This window comes from Choloepus didactylus, chromosome 1 (assembly GCF_015220235.1).
Source record: "Choloepus didactylus isolate mChoDid1 chromosome 1, mChoDid1.pri, whole genome shotgun sequence".
Classification (NCBI taxonomy): domain Eukaryota; kingdom Metazoa; phylum Chordata; class Mammalia; order Pilosa; family Megalonychidae; genus Choloepus; species Choloepus didactylus.
The window spans coordinates 198,924,173-198,944,283 of record NC_051307.1 but is presented as its reverse complement, the minus strand read 5'-3'; the positions used below and the strand labels follow the sequence as shown (position 1 = coordinate 198,944,283).

The window sequence follows — 20,111 nt, the reverse complement described above, 5'->3', positions numbered from 1 at the left end:
CCCCCCAATCCCACCCTATTTTTCATTTAATTTTTGTCCCCATTTTTCTACCCATCTGTCCACACATTGGATAAAGGGAGTGCCTCACACTACTTTTTAAATATATATCTAATTTGATGGTCACTGAACCATTGAACTATTTCCTAAATTCCAACATACAAAGCACTCTCCTGCTTCCAGAATGGCATGATGGTTAACCCTTTCTCTGTGCATGGAAACCTCACCTTGTGCCTTCTTTTCTAAGCAGATGGGCTGTGAAGGAGGGGCCTTAAAATGATTCAATCTTTAAAAATCAGTATTTGAAGCATTTTACTCTGCTAACTTTCCGGGCCTTGGGACAAAGCTCCATTGTAATTACCAGGCTAGAGGGAAGGTGGGGCTACTCCAGGATCCTGGATACCAGGCCCAGGGCTTTGGACCATCATCTCATCATGGGAGGGGCGAGGCCATGAACAGGCTAAGGGCAGTGGGTTGCAGGGGACAGGAACTGGCCAAGGTTCGGTTGAACGACTCCGGAAACTGCTTGGCCAAGAGGGGTGAGAGAGAAAGGGCACAGGTGATGGGTGGGGGAAGGCTGTGGCCAGAAACAGGGCAGTCAGCGGGCGCCCTCAAGGCCAGGCACCAGTCTGGGTTGCATAAAGGAGGCGTAAGGAAAGGCAGTAACTAGGGGAGTCCTGGCACCAGACACCAGGAGCGCCATCGCCGGCGGCCCATGGGGGGCGTCGTTGCGGACCAGACACCAGGAGCGCCAGTGCGGGCGGCCACTGGGGGGCGCCGTCGCGGGCCGGGCACCAGGAGCGCCCTCGCGAGAAGAGCAGAGCAGAGCAGCGCGGCCACTGCTCTCCGGGATGGAACCCCGGCGTGGGCAGAGCCGGCAGGGCCTCCAGAGCCCCCTGCCCTCTGCCCCTGCCCGCGCCGGTGCCCGCGCCGTTCTCCTGCTGCTGCTGCTGGGGCCTGCGGGTGAGCCCCGCTCCTGCCCTCCCCTCCCGTCAGGCCCTCGGCCGGCTCATGTCTGACCTGCTCTGTGTCTTTCCTCAGGTTCCCTGGGCGCAAGGGAAGCCCCGGAGGCACTGTCTGTGGCCCCTCCTGCCGACCCCAGTGCCCCTTGTGCCCCCGGTACCACCTGTTCCTTGGGCCGGACTCCCATTCCCCAGCTGCCTGAGACCGAACAGCTGCAGATCTCTCCTCCTGGCCGCAAAACAAATTTTCAACCCTGTGAGTTCTGTGGACTAGGAGAGAGGGGTTCAGAGGAGTCTGAAGGGCCTTTGATCCCTGGGGAGACAAGGGATAGGGGAGGAAAGGGGGTGATGTGGAAGGGGGTGGGGTAGAAGAGACCTTCCTTTTACAGGCGTTTATTGAGCATCTATTATGGGCCCTGCCCTGTTCCCTCCTGAAGGAATGAATCAAATCTGGTAAGATAGGAGGCAAGGAAAGCCCAAGTCAGGATGCCTGTTCCCACCTCGCTGAGCTGGCTGTGGGGTAGGTCTCCCTCCCTCCAGGCCCTGCCCTGTCCCCGGTCCAGGTCCCAGTCGGTGAAGACCTGGGTCTCCAGCCCGGCTTTCAGGGCCACTGCTGTGTGGCCTTCCAGTGGTTTCTCTGAGGCACATGGGCAGCACGTTGTCTGGAGCAGTGGCTTTCAAGCATGTTTACTGAGACCCATCGTAAGGAATGCTTCTTATCCATGGACTCAGGGTACACAAGTTCACCGCCATAGAAAAATCCCACAAATAGGATTTACCGGCACTCTTGCTTTGCAGGCTGGTTCTCCCTCTCCTATGTTATCCTTCAGAAGTGCTGGTCCTGGCCCACCTACATAAATTTCACAACCCACTAATCCGTTTGGAAAGCACCTAGGGGTGAGACTACTGGGATCTTCAATTTTAAAAACTGGCTGCCCCAACTGACACTCCCACCAGCAGTGGGTGTCCCGGGGTGACACTCCTCATTGGCACTCAGTATCACAGACCTTTAGTTTTTGCCAGGCGGGTGGTATGGAGCTGAACCTCACTGTGATTTAACTAACAGGGCTGAGCAGCTTCTATGATCATTTGCCCCTGGAACCCCTTGGGATGTGTCTGTTTGTGTACACTGCCCATTTTTCTGTGGATCATCTTTCTTTCTTTTACTGAATTACAGGAGGGGGTTCCCAGAGGAGGGAGAGGGTCTGCTTTGATGGAAGTAGGGGGCACTTGATCACTGAGAAAGGAGAGGAAGGTGAGGGTGGATCCAGATAGATCATAGGCGAGTTTGTGAAAAGTCTAGCAGGAGATGAGGGGGCGCTCAGCCAGTTTGGAGGGGCTGGTGGTGCACTGGGCTGGTTGGCTGGGGCTGCTTTGGGGCCTGGGCCATGGGAAAAGGGAGAAGGAGAATAGCTGGGTAGCCCTGAGTGCCTTCTGAGGCTGGAGACCCCAGTCTGCATGTGGACAGCATCATTCCATGGGGAAGCCTGGATGGGTGCAGGCCAATGGCTGGAGAGGTGGGGAGTCGGGGCTGAGGGGAGAGGTGGGGAAGTTGCCATGGGATGTGGCTGGAAGGACACAGCCCCCATCAAGCTCTTGCCTTCCTCCTCAGCCTGTGGCAACTCCTTCGAGAAGGACCCCACCCTGAGGGACCCAGATGCCATGGCTCGGAGGTGGCCGTGGATGGTCAGTGTGCGGGCCAATGGCACACACGTCTGCGCAGGCACCCTCATTGCCTCTAAGTGGGTGCTGACCGTGGCCCACTGCCTGACTCAGTGAGTTGGGCCCCAGGTGGGGTGGGTGAAAAGGTGTTTGGAACCGTTGAGGGCCCGGTCATCCCACCTAGCTCTGCTCTCTGTAGAACACCACAGCCCCGGCCCCAGGTTTACTCCAGCTCCAAGCACAGGGGCTCTGAGCCTGCAAATTCCTGCCCAGGAGCCAGTCTTTTGAATGGACCCACCCCTTGCTCCCCTTGCCCCACCCTTCCGTCCTGTGCAGTCATTCCTCAGATAGGAAATGGAGGCTGGGGAGCTGTTTGCCCAGTCCTCCTGCTCCTCTTCTCAGGAAGAAGGCCCTAGTTCTTTCATCCCGCACTCTTCCTCACTCCTTCATTCATTCTTTCATTCAGCCAACAGTCTTTGACACTCCTTTGAGCCAGGGCAGAGAGAGGATGAATCATTCTTCACCAGTTGGCTGGGGAGACAGATGAGAAGATAGATGTCACGGGGAGTATCGTTGGTATTGGGACAAAGAAGTGGATGTGCCCATGTTCTTGGGCCAGGGAGAGTGGACTGGGGATAACATCTGTACTAGCTACAAGGGCTGACCCATTGGGGAGAGGAGCTGGAGAGTGAGGCCAAGGGCCAATTCCACTAGGCCTGTGTCACCTGCCAGGGGACAGCACAGGGCAGTGTAGTCTAGAATTTGGAACCAGAGAAAGTTCCACCAGTTCCTAGCTGTGCAGCCCTGAGCAGGTCACTGGGCTTCTCTGAGCCTTAGAGCTTTGGTTTCCCCTCCACAAAACAAAGGGTCGTTTTGAGGGCTGAACCACACAGTGTGTGTGAAGGGTCCTGTTGTAGGAGGCTAGGAGCTTGAAGCTGGTGGGTGGGCTGCCTGAATTTGCTCAGCAGGGTGGAGGGCAAGGATGGGAGCCTGGGGTAGGGATGCCTGGAGCTGATTGCAGACTCCCCTCATGGTTCCCCTAGGCAGAATGTATATTATTCGGTGCTGGTGGGGAGCCCGGTAATGGACGAGACTTCACCTGATGCCTCCAGTGTCCCGGTGCTCCAGGTCATTGTAAACAGGGAGTACCGGGACCAGCGGCACTGGTCGTGGATTGGCCGGGCCAACGACATCGGCCTCCTCAAGCTCCAGTTGCGGCTCAATTACAGCAATTATGTCTGGCCCATCTGCTTGCCTGGCCTGGACTTGGAGGTGAAGGATGGTACTCTCTGCAGTGTGACAGGCTGGGGACTCCCCAAGGCGAACGGTGAGTTGGAGCCTCTCCACACCGGGGTTGGAGTGGACCTGGGTGCAGGATGGGAAGCTACCATGGACAGACATTTCTGAGCCCCCTTCCCTGGGGAGACTGCTGCTCCCCTGGACCTCCCTGTTGGCCTCTCATTTCCTCAGCCTCCTTGGCTTTGAAAGTCTCAGCGGTGACTGAGTCACCCCTGCACAGGCCTCAGAGGACCCTATCAGTCTCAGGCTAGGACACACAAACAGGTTCTATGTCTGTTAAAAAAAAACAAACAAAAAACAAAACCGGAAGACCCCACCTGGCCAGCTAGGGGCAGAGTGCAAGCACAGGTTGGGAACCACGCAAGGCCCACTCATGGCTATTCCCTCCTTCCCCCGCTGGCCCTCAATCCCTCTTCATCCCAATTTAGGAGCAAGGTCCACAGAGCAGACATGTTCTCTCAGGCCAGTCCAAGGGTCCATTTCCTGATGGGCCCCAAGAGTGTCCACTCCCTTCAGGGAGCCCCCTGCCTTTCCCACAAGAGGAGTCTTTCCCTGTGGCCTCAAGGAGCCAACTTCACCGGGAACAGCGCACAGTCCCCTATCCCCAAGAGCTCAGGCCAGGGACAGACACACGGGTGGGAAGGACAGGGGGGAATAAGCAGTGCCTGGGCCTCCCGGATTGGGCCTAGGAAAGCTCTGAGGAGGGAGTGGCCTTCAGGGAGGGCTTGAGGAAAAGGCAGAGTTTGGACCTGACAGAGGCTTGGCAGGCATTTGGGATGGAATGAACAGCAAAAGCAAAGCTGCTGAGTGAGGTGTGGAATGGAGGGGTCGTTAAGGGGAAGACTGGTGATCTCATTGGGTTGGAGTCTGAAGCAAGCAAGACCAGGGAAGGCAAGGCCAGACTGTGGAGGAAGTCTGCTCCAGGGTGTTTGTATCAAGGGACCTTTGGGAAGCGTCAGCTATAATGGGTGGTGGCCACTGGAGAAGAGGCTGGGGGAGTTGGAAAGAACTAAGGGAGGGTGGAGAGAAGGCCCATTCCCAGGGGTGGGAGAGAAGTAGCCAATCCTGATGGGGGGCCCCTGTCCCACAGGCATATGGCCCCAGTCCCGCTCCATTCAGGAGAAGGAAGTCACCATCATGAACAACAAGCAGTGTGACAACTTCTACCACAAGTTCTCCAAAATCCCACCTCTGGTCCAGATCATCACCCCCCAGATGATTTGTGCAGAAGACAACGACAGAGAAAATTTCTGCTATGTGAGCACCTGTCTCTGTTGCTCACTCACCTCCAAGAGCACCGAGGGCACGGGGAAGGCAGGGCCTGAGGGATGGGGCAGGGGAGAGCTAAGGAAGAGAGTGGGAAGGGGATGAGCAGGGATGAGTGAGGGGAGGGAAGATAGGGGATGAGAGAGGAGCGGGTGGGGATGGAAGGTGAGGGTGAGAGATGGGGATAGGAGATGGGAGTTAGAAGGGGGTAGGAAATGAGGGATGGAGGATGGAGAGAGATGGGGAGATGGGGATGAGAAAGATGGGGGTGAAGATGGCAGATGGAGGACGGGGGAAGAAAAATGAAGGATGAAACCCTTTGAGGAAGCTCTTCTGGGTCTTGACCTCTCAGCTACCTCTCAGCTGTATTGACGCTGGGGGCAATGGAGGGGATCTAGTGTCCCTGACTGGGTCACGTTTCCCTCAGGCCACATCTGACCTCCTTGACCCTTTTTACCACCCCCCCACCCCATCCTACCCCCCACAGGAGATGACTGGTGAGCCCTTGGCCTGCCTGGTGGAGAACACGTGGTACCTGGTAGGAGTGGTGAGCTGGGGCCCGGGCTGCAAGAACGGCAAGGCCCCGCCCATCTACCTTCATGTCTCCCCCTACCAAGTGTGGATCTGGGACCGCCTCAACGGGCAGCCCATGGTCCTGCTAGCCCCATCCAGGGGCCTGCTCCTGGCACTCCCGCTGTCCCTCAGCCTCCTTGCCTCACTCTGACACCCTGCATGGTGTCCCTGGAATGCCCTCCACGCCCAAAATGCCATAAGATGCAGCCCTCACAGCCCTGGAAGGCAGGGCAGAGACTAGGTGCTCAATTAAATGCATCTCTTCCTCACACTTCCTTCTTCCTGGGCCCTGGAGGCCCCTTGCTCCCTGGGCCTGTGCTCATGGGAGACGTGTGAACTGGACAGGGGTGGGATGGGGGACTCCATCCAGTTTATGCTGAAATGTGCAGAGCCCTTCAGCCTCTGCCTCGCTCCAAAGGTTCGGAGTTGCTCCCATGGAAGGTGGAGGGAGTGTGAAGAGGTTTTATTGGGGTCATGTGATGGAGGGCCCAGAATGTACTACTCAGACTAAGCTCAGGCTGCCAGGTTGCAGCTTGAGGCTGGGGTGAGGGTTGTGGCTTTGTCTGGGCCCGGAAAGGAAGTGTGTTCTTTCTGCTTTACTTTAGTGGGAGTCAGACTCTCCTTGACTTTGACCTGCCTCCTGGCCAGCAGCTGGAACACACCCTAACGTTGCCCCAGAAGCACCACAGAGAACCACAACTGGAGACTGGGGCCGGTGCCCACTGGATCAGGCATCATCCCCACCACCAGCAGCCATGCCTGCCCATAAAGGGCTAGGGGAGGCTCCAAGTCAGAGGTCAGGGAGGCAGCTGGTCGGGCAGGCAGATGGAGTGCAAACGTGGACTTCCTCCAGGCGCCACCACCACCTTTCTGTGTGACCTCAAGTGGCCCTTGCCTCTCTGGTTTTCTGCTGCCTGGTCACACAGGAGGGCTCTGGCCTGTTGGTGGAATGACCTTTGCCACACCCTACAAATGAGAAACCCTTAGGCTGGACCCTGAGGGCAGAGGGCAGCTTCCATGGCAGGGCCTCTTGCAATCTGCCCTCTCTCCCTGATCCCAAGAGCCCACACTCCTCCCTTCTGTCAGCCTGGATCAACTGTCCTCCTTGTATCGTTGTAGTCTGGGTCCAGGTCAGAATCCAGGTGTGGCTTCTCTGTGTCCCCAGCACTGGGCTCTGCCCACCAAAGGCCTATTGAGAGCCATGGGGTGGAGTGGAGGGGAGTTGGGAATAGCCTTGTCAACCCTGCACCCTCTAGAGCAGGCAGCTTTCTCTCCAGTCGGGATGCCCTGCCCCTGGGGATGAGCTGAGGTGGCAGCAGCTGCCCCTCAGCCTCTTAGCCACTGACTCTATATCATCCTAATTCAGGCTGGGAGAAGAGTGGGGGGAGGGAACATCAGTCTGTCCTGAGCCACCTTTCACCTGACTGCTGCCTCACACCCCATGTACACGCTCCAGGGACAGAGCATCCTGAGGGGGTCATCTCGGGAGGCAGCTTTGTATGCTTGGGTTTGAGAAGGCACTCAGCTTTATTGACAAGTCTCTGCAGGCTGCAGAGGCAGCCGTGAACTTTTCCAGCAGGCTACTCTGCCTTGGGAACCTTCCTGGATGACCCCTTAGTCTCCAGGCCCCAGTCTGAGCTCCACATCCTGAAATTCGATGCCATCTGGGAGCTCTTCTGTGCATCTCTCCACCCCAAGGATTCAGCCCCCAGTGGGTTGTTTGGGCCTTTGCCTTCTGGTCAGCAATGCTCCTTTTAGGCACCCAGAGTTGAAAATGGTCGAAGAGGAGGCTGTGTGCTATTATATTCCGTGGGTGGAAGGCAGGTTTCTGCCTCAACACACCACTGCCCCCTGCTGTGATTCCCGAGAAACCTCCCACTACAGCTGGGCATAGAAAGGAACACCCAGAACAACCTAAGGCACCCCCACCCCTGGCTTCTCAGATATTCCCTGGATTCCCAAGAAGGGCCCCCAGACCCCAGCTTCCTTCCCTGCTCCCTCTGGGCCCGTGGCCTCAGGTCTCTGCACCCAGCACACCCCTGCAGTCTCCAGCCCGGAGCCCCTCTCGGCAGGCCTCCCAGCAGCCTCAGCTCCATCACAGTGTGTAGAACGGAAGTGGATCTCATTGCCTTGAGCTTGCTGTCTGCTGGGCTAGGGTTTCTCCTCCTTTTGGTTTCTCCTCCTCTGCTCACTGCCCTGGGCCAGAAGCCCTGCCAGACTCAGGGCAGTCCCCTCGCCACCAAGGCTGCCATCTGGCTGGGTCAGAGAAACTCCTGCTGCACAGCTTTCCCCAGAGACAGACTCTCTTCCCTCCTCACACCCCAACCCCACCCAGTTTGGTCATCCTCTTCCAGAGAGCAAACCCCATATCCCATTACCCTTCCATAGCCACTGCTGTTCCTTGCAGAAGGGGTGTGACAAAGGCACTTCTGGGTGGGTAGAGCAGTGTGAGGCCGCTCTGCCTCTGCAAAGGGACGGTGGCTCAAGACCAACTTTGCTGGGGAAAGCAAGGTCGCGTGGCTGGGTGAAAGGAGTGGAGTCTGGGCTGGGAGGCAGGACACCTGGTGCAGTCTTGTCCCTGCCCCTGATGGACCATGAGGACCTTTCTTGGGCCTCAGTTTCTCCTTTGAGCAGGGAGGGGCTATTCTGCAACCTCTCATCCATGCATGAGCTGGGAGTTCATGATGCCTGGACCCTGGAGAGGGCTTGGGTCTAAGGGCCTGTCAGCCCCAGTTGCCGCCTCCAGGAAGCCCTCCTCATTTCTCCCCTTTCTTCTTCTTGGCCTCATTCTTCTCATCCTCCTCTACCTTGATGGCCACTGTGTCCACACTGTCCTTCTTTTTCTTCTTCTTATCCTCTGTGGGGTAGGGGAAAGAGGCCGTGTGGCAGGACTGAGACATGGTCCTGGGGCCCAGTGGTATCAGGAGGGGAAAGGCACCAGAACCCCCCACCTCCTGCCTTGACTTCCTTCTTCCAAACCTCTCCTACCTACAGAACAGGCTCCTGGTTTTACCTGCCTCACTCGGACCAATTTCTGTGTCCTGGTCTCCCTGAACAGGCTAGGTCCCTTCCCTGAACCTGCCACAGGTGGAGGGAAGGAACAGGGCGACTGGGGGCAGCAGGACGGATGACCTGGCTAACTCAGCAGGGTTGGATGGTGGCAAGGGGCCAGTGCCTACTCACCTCCGGGAATTTCTGTGAGCTCGTTGAGGGGAGGCACAGTCTCCAGCTTGTCTGTGTACATCTTGGCTGCCTTTCGCTGCAAGTACCGGGCTTCGATCTCCTTCCGGGTCCGCGGCACGCGGCAGTTGAAGACACAGCACAGGGTGATAACTGTAGTGGGGACAGAGCAGGCTTGGCCAGGGACCAGACTTCAGGCACACCAGGGATGGCACCCAAGCTTCAGGCCTGCCTCCATCCACCTATGTGTATCACGTCCAAGAGACTCTGGCAGGAGGCTCAGCATCTTGACAAAAGCCCTGGGGCCCCCGGGTTTCCAGTGTCTTTCCTGAGCAGGACTGGCTTCATGCGGTCACACAGTGCCCTGTGCTTGGTTTAGTGTTCCACTGCTGTCTTACAATTCTTAATAATTTTTGAACAAAATGCATTTTCATTTTGCCCTGGGTCCCACAACTGATGTGGTCAGTCCTGGTCCTGAGGGTCTTTCTGACTAGACTGAGAGTTTCTGGAGGGCAGGGAACAGGGCTGTGTTATGACTCGAGCTGCAGCTTCCTGGAGGCTGCCCTGTGCTTTGAGCCCAGGCCTCTGGGCTCCCAGTGCATCCTAGATTTTCCTCCCCAGGCTCCTGAGAGCAGAGCCATACTCACCACGGATACCAGAGATGTGGCTGCAGCCCCCTCAGCCTCCCTGAGGACAAGCCTGGGGAGGGAGCTCGTGAGAGGGCACAGACCCTGGGCGTTCACTTCAGACAGAGTTATTCTAGGAGCGGTTTTCCGGCCGAGGGCAGATGCGCCCACGCCAGCTGGGCCAGGGCACAGAGCTGGCCTGCCAGGACCTGGCTGGGCTGAGTTTATTTTTCTAAGGTCCCCACCTTGGCCCCAGCCCCAGGGGACGGGATGGAGCTGGTTCCTATTATAAATCAGATGACCAGACATAACTTCCCGGCAGGCTCCTGGGGGCAGGAGGACCCCGGGTGGGACAAGCCAGGCCTATTTTGGGGTAGATGGGTTAGACCTATGTAGCCCAGGTTGGAGCACCTTCTGGGGTCATCTTGTGCAGTTCCCAGCCTCAAGGCAAGACAATGTCCCTTCAATCAAATACTGTAGCCCCACTGGGTCTCATCTAGACTCACAAAAAGAAAGAAAGAAGAATGAATGAATGAATGAATGAATGAATGAATAGGATGGTCTTGGAATCTTTGCTGCTGAAGACAGAACTGGATTCCTGGAAGAACAGACAGGGAGCTGATAGCACCCAAGCATGCTCTGACAGGGTCTGCACAAGGTCCCCAGCAGTAGCTCTGACCAGACACTGCTGTCTGGTGGTAGACCCGAGCAGATGGCAGGCCTTTCTTACCTTCAGGGCTGGGTTCTGGTCTTCTCTAGAACCTTGTGTGCATACCTGAGGCCTAAGTCTGGTTCCCTACTCCAAGCCTACTGGCTTGGACCCCCTCCTCCAGCCACCCAGCCAGGTGCCTCCTGGAGACTGTGGCCACTTAGGCTCTCCACACAGGTTGGCCCTGGGCAGCCAGAGTAGGGCTCAAACCCATCCCTTACTCCAGGCCTGCCCCACCCAGCCTGGCCTGGTTACTTCTCTTCAGAGAGGTGGAGAAGCAAAGTGCCTTGAATGAGTTCCAGGTTCCAGGCAGGGGCCTGAGATGTGAGTCCCCAGGCTGCAGGAGACCCCCCCCCCACACACACACACAAGGGGTCCTGTATCCATGGGCTTCTGGGAATGATGCTCCACTAACAGCCCCGCTGCCTGGGCCCAAGCAGACTGGGAAGCAGGAAAGATCTGTTTCCTTCCCAGGAGATGGGCCATGCTGCCTCTGCTCCCTAGAGATGTGCAGTGGGAGGTGACAGTGCTGACCTCCTGCTTAGGGGACTTTGGGACCATCCCGTTTCTTTCTAGCAGAGGGAGCTAAGGGTAGGGGCTGGTCTGTGTGGTTGATAGCCAAGTGCCTCCTCAGGTCCGGCACTGTGTAAGTTTTTTGTGTGGCCCCAGACACCTCTACCACGTGGGGCCAAGCAGTGCTCCAGAGAGGTCACTGTGTCTCTTGAGGCCCTATACTGCCCGCACCTTTGCTCCCTCGGGTGTCCCAGAAGTGCTCCCTGGACCTGCACTCTAGACTACTCTGGTGGTCCCTACATGGCAGAGGCACCCCCCAACCTGCCTCTTGGGGCTGGAGATTGTCCTCCCCTCTGGGCACCTGGGTTGAAACTTCTCCCTTTGTGGGGCCTCCACTGAGAGGCCTGTCTGCTTCTCAAATGCATTTGCTTGTAGGGAGGGCAATTCTAATGCCAGGAGACGCACATGCAAATCAGATGTCCGTTTCTCCCTTGGAGCCCCCCACATCTGGATGGGCCCTCTGTGGCCCGCCCTGCCCTCCCTGAAACCTCATCCCAGGACAGCTCTGTCTGGAACTTAAACGTAGCTTCAGTCTTCCCACCCAGGGTGCACTCGGTAAAGGTCCTTTAGGGTTTGTCTGTGACCTTGGGTAGAGGCTGTGTTTCCTCTCAGTCTCTGCTCACACCATTCCCTCTTCCCTGAATGCCTCTCCATCCGTCTCACTTGGCAAAATCCCTTTGATCTCCCAGGTGCAGCTAGAAGATTCCTTCTCTATGAAGCATATGCAAAGGAAGTGAGTTTTCTCCCCCTCACCTCCAACACACAAACAACACACGCACACACACACACACACACACACACACACACTTTGAGCTTTGTGGGAACCTCTGTCAGACTTTGTGCCATGGCAGCCTCCCCCACCCAGCCTGTATTTCTTGTGGCTCTCTATCCCCCTTCCCAAATTCCAGACCCCCACTCTGGAAGGAGGGCTGAGGGGAGCACGCCAAGCCTGCTTCTGTGGCGGCTTTGCATCAAGCAGCTCTCGGTCCCCAGGAGAGGAATGGGTCTCCTGCTTTTAATTGAGGCGGGTGTGAGTCATTCCCGGGAAATGGTATTTGACAAGGCAGAGTTTGCAGCTTGGGAACCACATCTGCTGGGCGTCTGGGGAGCCTCTGGGCTGATCTGTAGCCAAGGGTGGCCTTGCTGGGGCCCCTGGGTATGGGCCCTTTAAGCCAGCCAGACTGCAGGAAAAGCATCAGGGGGCCAGTGGTGACAGGGGAAAATGACACGTTCTTGTCCTTGTCCTCATCTTTCAGTGGAGTCCCCTGTAATTACCATAATTGCTGTGTGGCCGCCTCCCTGGGTCCAGCGGAATATTTCAGGTCACCACGGGCCCATCAGCCCTCCACGGGGACTTTGTGTGGACTGGGAGGTGCCAGAAACCACAGTGGGCCTCCTGTGGGTGCCTGGCCTGCTTGCACTGCCCGGAATTGCTGCTCTGAGCCCGCGGGGGTGGTGCTGGGGGTGGGGTGGGGTGGGGTGCTGCACTCCCAATGTGGTGTGGTGGGGAGGGTGGGGAGCAGCTACTCACTGATGGACAACACGAAGAGCGAGAAGATGCCCACCACGTGCCACAGGCGCATGTCCCAGAACACCACCGTCTCCTTGGTCAGAGGGGGTGGCTTCGGCTTCGGCGGGGCCGTGCTGGGCTGTGGGTCAGGAGAGGGGGGGTAAGTGAGGCAGAGGCCAGTGGGCTGGGACTGAGAGAGGCCCAGGTCCCAGCATGGGGTCAATCCAAGCATTTCAGAATCTCCTAGAATCAAGTGCCTTAGACATTAAAACCGACACCCTAGATCTTGGGAAGTTCCTGGTTTAGAACAGGAGAACTGAGCAGAGCCCTAGAACCACAGAGCCAGGGATTTGGAGTGTGAGGGTGACTGATGCTTAAGGAAACCAAGGCCTGGAAGGGCAAAAACAGACAGCTTGTCCTAGCAGGGTTCAGGGCCCCTTTGGGCTGGCTTTGGGCCTCCCTTCTTGCTCCAGTCCTGGGCCCTGCACAGACAGATGGGGTCTCAGGACCAAGGCCAGAGACAAGGCAAGGCCTGTGCGGTGCTGGTGGACTGACTTTGCCCTCCTGTCCCTACAGTGTGGGGTAGAAGTGTGGAGCCGTCTCTGCCACCTGGCCAGGACCATCACCAGGTGACCTCATACAGTCGCCTGCCCTACGTGGAGTCCCTCTCTGGTGATCAGAAGGCTAGACCAAAGTCCTTGCAGGACAGGACTAGACAAATAAATAAATAAATGGTCCACAGGGCGGCAGCGACACCTGGAGGCCAAACTATGTAAGCGCGGCTAAAGCGAGCCTGGGCCGAGGTCCCCATGGGACCTGACTCTACCCGGCAGTCAAGGGGACACGTCACTACCCTATGGGTCTTAGAGGCCCTGCCCTCCTGGCCCGAGAAAACAGCCCTGCCCCGGGAGTGTGAAGGGACCCTTGGGAGTCCGAGTGAGCCCTGTCCCTGATCTGAGAGCCATATGATCCTATCTTGGTCACCAACTTCAGCTGAGAGGCATGGATGGGAGTCAGGGCTTAAAGGGAGAAAGGACCCTGGGGCACCTGTGCAATACACTGTCCCCTGATGATTAGTCAAATAAAGTTGGGCATGAGGAGGCTCTTCTAGTTCTCTGGGAAGGAAAGGCAACTATCCACCTTCTCATTTCCCAGATCCACAAATGGTGACCGGGCACCAGTTACTATTCTCTGGCTCTCTTCTCACCAGGGTAAACTGGGGTGGGAGCCTTCTTTTCTCTGGACCTTAATTACTTCAAGTGCAGCTTGAGTAGGGTGGTCCCAGCAGACTCTGGAAACCTCTCTCTGCCTGACCTCAGCATCATTCCAGGGTCCTGAACCTGTGTATATGGGCAGACACACGTTTTATGTGGTGTGAAGGAATGCAGGTTGGGATCAGGCATGTGTGTGGGTTCAGGGAACACATGTATGGGTATGGAGCATGTATATGTGGTTGGGGCACATGTGGAGGGTCAGGTGCATATGTGTAGGATACAGGCGCACATGTTGTTGAGACACATGAGTGTGTGACTGAGCACATGTCTGTGGCATTGGGGCCAGGGTCTGGGCAGTGATAGAGTTCTCAGTATGTCGGCCTGGTTGGGTTGTGTGACTAGAAGACTCTAGGACTGTAATAAAGTTCTCAGATTCCAAGCCTAGGAGGCCAAGAGCTCACTTCTGACATGTTCTTGTTCCAGCATTGTTCTAGGTGGAGCTTGGCTTATACTCTCACCCCTGATGGGGACCAGGGTGGAGGGTGATGGGAATGGCTGTGCTGACAAGGGAAAAGCTGGGCCTCTCCTTGTGATGGGTTCTGCTGGGGGTCTGTCTGAATTCTGAAGCTTGGCAGCCCCCACCTCCATCAGAGCCTCACAGCCTGATAGAGAGGGTGGTGCCTGAAAGGCTGGGGTGGGTGGTGCCACAGAGCCCAGCCCTGCCCATCTCTCTGGTGCCTCCCCCCTCAACCCCCACCCCAACTAAGTCCCTGTGTGAGCCAGGCTGTTGCTCAGGCTGCAGGGAGATGATGGGCAGATGGACTCCAAAGGCAGTTTCCCCTGATGAGTTGCGAGAAGATGTGTTCCTAGAAAAGTCCTTGGCTGAGAACTGAATTGAACCCTGCTCCTGCCCCCAGCCTTCTGCCTGCACTCTGGCCAGTTCAGTTTCTGCATCTGAGGCCTCAGGGCAGCTGGCGAGAGGCCCAAGTATACCCCTTGGGGCTCAAGCCAGCCTGGCTCCCTTTACAGGGACACTGGAGCTGACACCTGACTCCAGCCCAGCTTCCTGGTCACACTCCTCTGGTCAGCATCCAGGACAGGCTAGCATTGGGGTGCAGGGCTCTGTCCCCATGTTCCCCCTCAGACCTTCCAGTTCAAGGCTGTGTTCTCTCAGTCCTCCCCATCCTGGGTAGACTCTGTCCTCTCTGCACCAAGCTGTCCCCCGGTACCTGCCCCTCACGGGTTCATCTGGGCACTTCTGGCTATCTCTTACAGTCCTGTTTCTTTGCACTGCCTGTTCCCGCCTCTCACCCCTCTGTGCCAACACTCCATCCCCCACTCTTGCCTGCTCTCTTTGGCCTCCTACTCCAGAATTCTTGGTCTGGTCTGCCACCTCCCTCTTTGACTCCCCTTCCAGACTTACAGAGATTGGGGTGCAAAGGGGACCAGGGATGCTGCAGGGAGCCCTCACCTACCCCCCCACCCCCCCACACACCTCCAGTCTTTCCTCACTCCAGCCAGGCTCCCAACCAACCATCCCTAGCCACCCTCACCTTGCCTGGGCTGTTTCCACAGCCCCTCTCAGCTCTCCCAACTACATGCAATTTATCCTCCTCCTTGCAAACCACAAGACTCATCTTGGCTCTCCCCTGCTCAGAAACCTTCCCTACTCCCTTTTATCACCAGGACCGGGTCAGATTCCCAGTGCCTGGGTCCCACCTGGCCCCCCTCACCTCAAGCTCAACACACTGCTGCTTCACCAAGGGTCTCCCCATAATCCTGTCACCCCTATTCCTCCTTCCTGGAATGGCCTCACCTTTTTCCTAAGGCTATTAGGGGGTCCTGGAGGATCTCTGGAGGCCATTAGACTAAGGACATCCTCCCAATTGGAGAAGGACTTGAGGATCAGGACTGAGTCTCCCTCATCTGACTAGGCAAAGCTGTGTTCTCCCCTCAGGTTGGGGATCCTTAAGATCAGGGTGAGTCTCTCTCATCAGACTAAGGATCCTGAAATCAGGGGCTCTGTCCTCCCATCAGATCAGGCACCCCAAGATCACAGGCTGAATCTCCCAGATAGCTTGGGAATGCTTGGGGCGGGGCTGTGTCCCGCCCCCCACAACCCCATCACTAAACGGGGTCTCCTAGGACAAGAGGAGAAAGGAATAGGGCAGCTTTGGATCAGAAGGGCGCCCCCCACTCCGCCCCCTGCCTGGATGGCGACAGTCACCCCAAACTCTCCGCGCCGCCCACCTCACCTCCACCAGCTGCCCGGCGACCCCTGCGAGACCAACCCCCAGTGCGGCGCCGCCCAGCGCCCAGAGGGGCGCGGCACCTCGCCGCTGCCCAGCCATCTTCGCGCCGGCTGCAGGCCTGGAGAGCGCTGTGATGCACGGGCCGGGCCGGATGGGCCCGGTGACCGCCCCCGGGCCAGCCCGCGTTCAGCCGGGAGCTCTGGTCGCCGGCGGCTGAGCAGGCATCACTTATTCATCGTCGGTGTCTAGTTCCCGGGCCGCCTGCCCCCACCAGCGCTGCGGGAGGAGGGGCCCGGGCAGCGCGCGCAGGTCCTGCCCCCTCCCAGGAGATCCGACTCCAGACTCCCCACCTCCCTCGCCCGCCCGGGGCGACAGGAATACTAGGAAGATGGGTGTGGGGGGGGGGGGGATCCTTAAGTGCCTCCCTACTGTAACCACTTGGGCCTCAGTTTCTCCATCTGGCCCAAGGGGAGGAGCTGCAATCTGCGTATCAAAGAGGCCCTCCCCATTCTGATGTTCTACTGGACCCAGGTGAGGGGGGCGAGTCATGACAAGAGCAGGTTGCTATGGTGACCGTCACTCAGGGATGTCCTGGGCTTTCTGGGATGGCTTCCTGCCCAGAGGCAGCTCTGGTCGCTCTGGACACCAGAACCAGAGGGGGGTGGGGTGGGGGTGGGGGAACAGGAGACTGATGTGGTCAGAGCAGCCACCTGCAGGTGCCATGGAAAGTTCCTGAAGGAGCTGCATCTTCTGCCCTTTGAACAGAGCAGCTCCCAAGAGAGAGGCTGAAGGACCATTTTCTGACTCTGGCTGACCCTCAACCTCTGCCCACACCTGAGCCCTGACCTCAGTCTGAGTCATGACCTGACCTCACACTGAACCTGCACACTGCACTCTGTTCCTGACCCCAGGGTAAGCCTTGACAACTCAGGGGTGGAAGGGGGGTCTGAGGAGCTGTGGAGACCAGGGGGAGGAGCCGAAAGCTTTGGAAGAGGAGTGAGGAAGCCTGGGTGACTTCTCTGGTCCATCCTCTCTCCTGCCTCATTTCCTTCCTTCCACTATTATTTATCTCCTGCCTGCTTGGTGCTAGGAGAGCCAGCCAGGTATTGGACCACCATCCTCCATCTTCTACTCAGTGGAGACCTGCTCAGGCCCGGGGTTGTTGGGCTCCCTCTGGCAAGGCCTCCTGCCCCCCTCCTTGGGCCCACCCTCAAAACTGGAACCATGTAGATCCAGAGCCTTGAGGGGCTCTGGCCTGAAGGTGCCACAGACAGGCAAGCACCAAGGCAGGCTGCAGGGGGAGCAGAGGGCCACCTGCAGACACCCTCAGGCCTCAAGACCAGGAGATGAAGGGGCAGGCAGGTAAGCAGGAGAGCTGCCAGCAAAAGACAGCTGGCTCAAGGGATCCGTTGAGGAGATAGGTTGGATCATAGGTACCTTGCCCCTCAACAATGGGTAGCAAAATCTGGGAATTGGGTAGGATGTGCCACGCAGTCCTCTCTAGGCTTTCCTTGGCCAGGCAACCAGGAACTCCATGAAAGCTCAAGTCCCTCCCAGCAGCTCTCTGTCTCCAGCTTCCTCATGCCATTGGTCATAGGCCAAGCTAGGGAAAGTCACCCTGGCCAGCCAGGGGTGTCACCCTGAAGACCTGGGGTCGGAGAGGCCTCCGATGTACTGAGGCAGTGTTAAATGAGCCTGACTGTGGCCTTGTGCAGACCATTACTCCTCTCTGCCTTGCTTTCCTCATCTGTGGAATGATGTGAGGATTATGTGAAATAATGAATATGGGAGAGGTGAGTAAATGCTGGTTTTTGCTTCCAGACACTCACACATGGCTCAGCCTGGGAGGGGAGGGGTGTTATTGTTTCCTGTAAAGTTCATTGTCTTTCCAGCCATCAAGAGGTAGGACAAAGAAGAAATCTGAGAGGGAAAACAATCACTGTGTATCCCTCACCACTCCCTGAGATGGCCACTGCTCCACATGGCGCCACCTGCTGAACAAGGCTGAGGTCTCACCGGGTACCAATTATCATAGGCCTTCTGTGTCCAGAGGTTTTTAGCTAACACAAGAATCCTAGGTCCCCTTCCACACTGTCACATATTATCACACGGGCTTCAAAGTCAAACTGATTCGGTTTTGGCAGGATGCCCCAAAAATCTTAGTGCAATTTTAAGCTTTAATAACCTCAAAAGTATAAAGCTACTGATTTAAATGAAAAAACCATTTGAAAGTTTAACTATTTAAATTTCCACTTTCTGCCCTCTGAAGATGGCAAAGTTGACTGAAAAAAATTAGAACGTTATTATTCAGTATTCACAAAATTATAAAGTTATTTATTCAATATTCACAATAAATAAGTGGAAAGAGAATTTAAAAAATTAAATTTTCAAATTATGTTCCTTATAAATGTATAAATATGTTCCTATTTCTCTGAAGTTGTTAAAGCTTAAAACTACACTAAGACTTTTGGGACATGTTCACATTCACAGCTATGAGACCTCAGGCAGGCTACTTAACCTCTCTGAGCTTTAGTTACTCATCTGTAAAATGCACAGAACTACAGTATCATGGCAACTGCACATCACAGGCCTTCATTATGATTATTGTTGTCATTGTTGTTAAGGCTGTAATATTTCACTATATAAAAATCCAAAACACCTTGCTCACTCAATGGACATTTTGGTTGTTTCCAATTCTCCAACATTAAACACCATAGTGAGATGAATATCCTGAAAGCTAAGGCCTTTTCCGTTTTGGGGAGCTTTACAGCATTTGGCCTGACTCTTTCTCTCTCTCCTTTGTTTGCTCATGAGGAATGGAGGCCCAGAGAAGGGTTATGCCCTGCCTAAGGTCACACAGCAACTGGGGCCTGAAACTCTGTCTTCTATCTCCAGCTCAGGGCTTCGCCCACTGCCCAGTACTGTTTCTACCACCCTAAGAGACCCCCACATTCCCCCTGCCTTCTTCCCCTAGTTGGGTCCATCAGGTCTGGGGAGGGGGAGCTCTGGATCACTGTGGCTCCCCAGCCTGGCTCCTTGGAAGACAGTGTTCCCTTCAGGCATGATGTCATGCATAGGGGCCTGTAGAACCCTGCTCCTCCCACATGTGCTATTTTTAGCTCCTGTGGGTTTCCTGTAGGGACCAGTCTAGCCCCCAGAGCTGCTGGGTTAGAAGCCATGACAGGCAATGGGCAGGGGTCAGGGGATGCTGTGCACAGCTCTCTCCTGGAACTTGAAATCCCAAGCCTCTAGGTCTGGGTCTGGAGAAGCCAGTGGGCAGGGAGTCGGGACCCCCAGACACAGAGCCAGGCTGGATCTGGGGTATCAAGAACTCAGCCTGTCGTGAGGTGGGGGCCAGGCAGCCTGAGCCTGTGACACAGCAGCTGGGGCCTGCTGGGAGCTGACTGCCCCTAACCTTGTTGGCCCCAGGCCTAGCCCAGAATAGCTCTGGGACTGGGCCCAGCTTGAGTCAGTCCCTGTGTGTGAATGAGCACGTGCTTGTATACCAGGACACTCATGTACACTGAGTGTATGTGCATTTCTACACATGGCTGTGTGTGTCTGGGTGTGAGTCTTGGTGTCTCCAGAATCACAGGCACCACCAATATACATGTGTATGCTCCCTGGAGCAGTATATAAGTCTGAGTCCATGTGTATGTTCACATGGTCTGCACATGTGTATCCATGTACAGGGCACCTTACTAGAGTCTAGAGTTGTACAACACAGAGCCCAGCCAGTGAGTTCGATAAAGATGGATGGGTCTGAGTGGCATAAATGTGTGTGCACACATTCCTGTGACTATGGAATCAAATGTGTGCAGGGGTGTAGGACTGGTGTGGGTGAGTGTGTGCACATCCATGGGGGACTGGGTAGGGCCCTTGGCTGTGTTGCAGGGGGCCAACGATGGTAGACCCAGTGGAAATACTACCCAGGGCCCAGGGGCCCCACCTGGTCTCAAGCCAAGGACAAGCTGGGAGAGGCTGGGCAGCTCTTGCCCCATTGGTGGATGATAAAACTGGGACTTGGCAATGCCTGTGAAGTCACCCAGTGAATGGAGAGTGGATGGGAGAAGATTGGCCCCCAACCCAGAGCTCAGCTAGCCTTCTAATTCCCCTAGATATGACCGAGCAGGAAGTCTGAGTTCTGGGGAAAAGCTGGGGTGGGGGGTGGGGGCCCTTCCCTTCCTGTCTAGCCCAGGCAGCATTGCCTTCACTCAGCTCCACCTACAGATGAGGGAATTGAGGTCCAGATGGGGGGAGGGGCTGGTTAGAGATGCCCAGTAAGGGA

General features: G+C 56.4%; 2 protein-coding genes across 2 annotated transcripts; one reads left to right on the top strand and one right to left on the bottom strand.

Annotated features, from left to right (window-relative positions):
• Positions 1 to 448: 448 nt before the first annotated feature.
• Positions 449 to 5,910, top strand: LOC119526678 (probable threonine protease PRSS50). The gene is made up of 7 exons (XM_037825991.1): positions 449 to 536; positions 685 to 960; positions 1,039 to 1,215; positions 2,572 to 2,734; positions 3,665 to 3,948; positions 5,011 to 5,177; positions 5,674 to 5,910. Exons 1-7 carry the CDS (start codon positions 449 to 451, stop codon positions 5,908 to 5,910), a joined length of 1,392 nt encoding a protein of 463 aa, XP_037681919.1.
• A 2,605-nt stretch (positions 5,911 to 8,515) lies between these two features.
• On the bottom strand, positions 8,516 to 15,922 carry TMIE (transmembrane inner ear). Its single transcript, XM_037828923.1, has 4 exons — positions 15,827 to 15,922; positions 12,379 to 12,496; positions 8,943 to 9,092; positions 8,516 to 8,616 (listed from the first exon to the last, which is right to left on the bottom strand). Exons 1-4 carry the CDS (start codon positions 15,920 to 15,922, stop codon positions 8,516 to 8,518), a joined length of 465 nt encoding a protein of 154 aa, XP_037684851.1.
• Positions 15,923 to 20,111: the final 4,189 nt, after the last annotated feature.

Bases quoted from the DNA above. Each gene is read 5' to 3' on its own strand.
- LOC119526678 (XM_037825991.1), top strand. From the start codon at position 449: ATGAACAGGCTAAGGGCAGTGGGTTGCAGGGGACAGGAACTGGCCAAG. The intron at 1,216-2,571 runs GTGAGTTCTGTG...CTTCCTCCTCAG, and splicing joins CAAAACAAATTTTCAACCCT to CCTGTGGCAACTCCTTCGAG. The intron at 2,735-3,664 runs GTGAGTTGGGCC...TGGTTCCCCTAG, and splicing joins GTGGCCCACTGCCTGACTCA to GCAGAATGTATATTATTCGG.
- TMIE (XM_037828923.1), bottom strand. From the start codon at position 15,922: ATGGCTGGGCAGCGGCGAGGTGCCGCGCCCCTCTGGGCGCTGGGCGGC. The intron at 12,497-15,826 runs GTGAGGTGGGCG...CCTGACCCACAG, and splicing joins TCGCCGGGCAGCTGGTGGAG to CCCAGCACGGCCCCGCCGAA. The intron at 9,093-12,378 runs GTGAGTAGCTGC...TCCCCACTACAG, and splicing joins GCTCTTCGTGTTGTCCATCA to TTATCACCCTGTGCTGTGTC.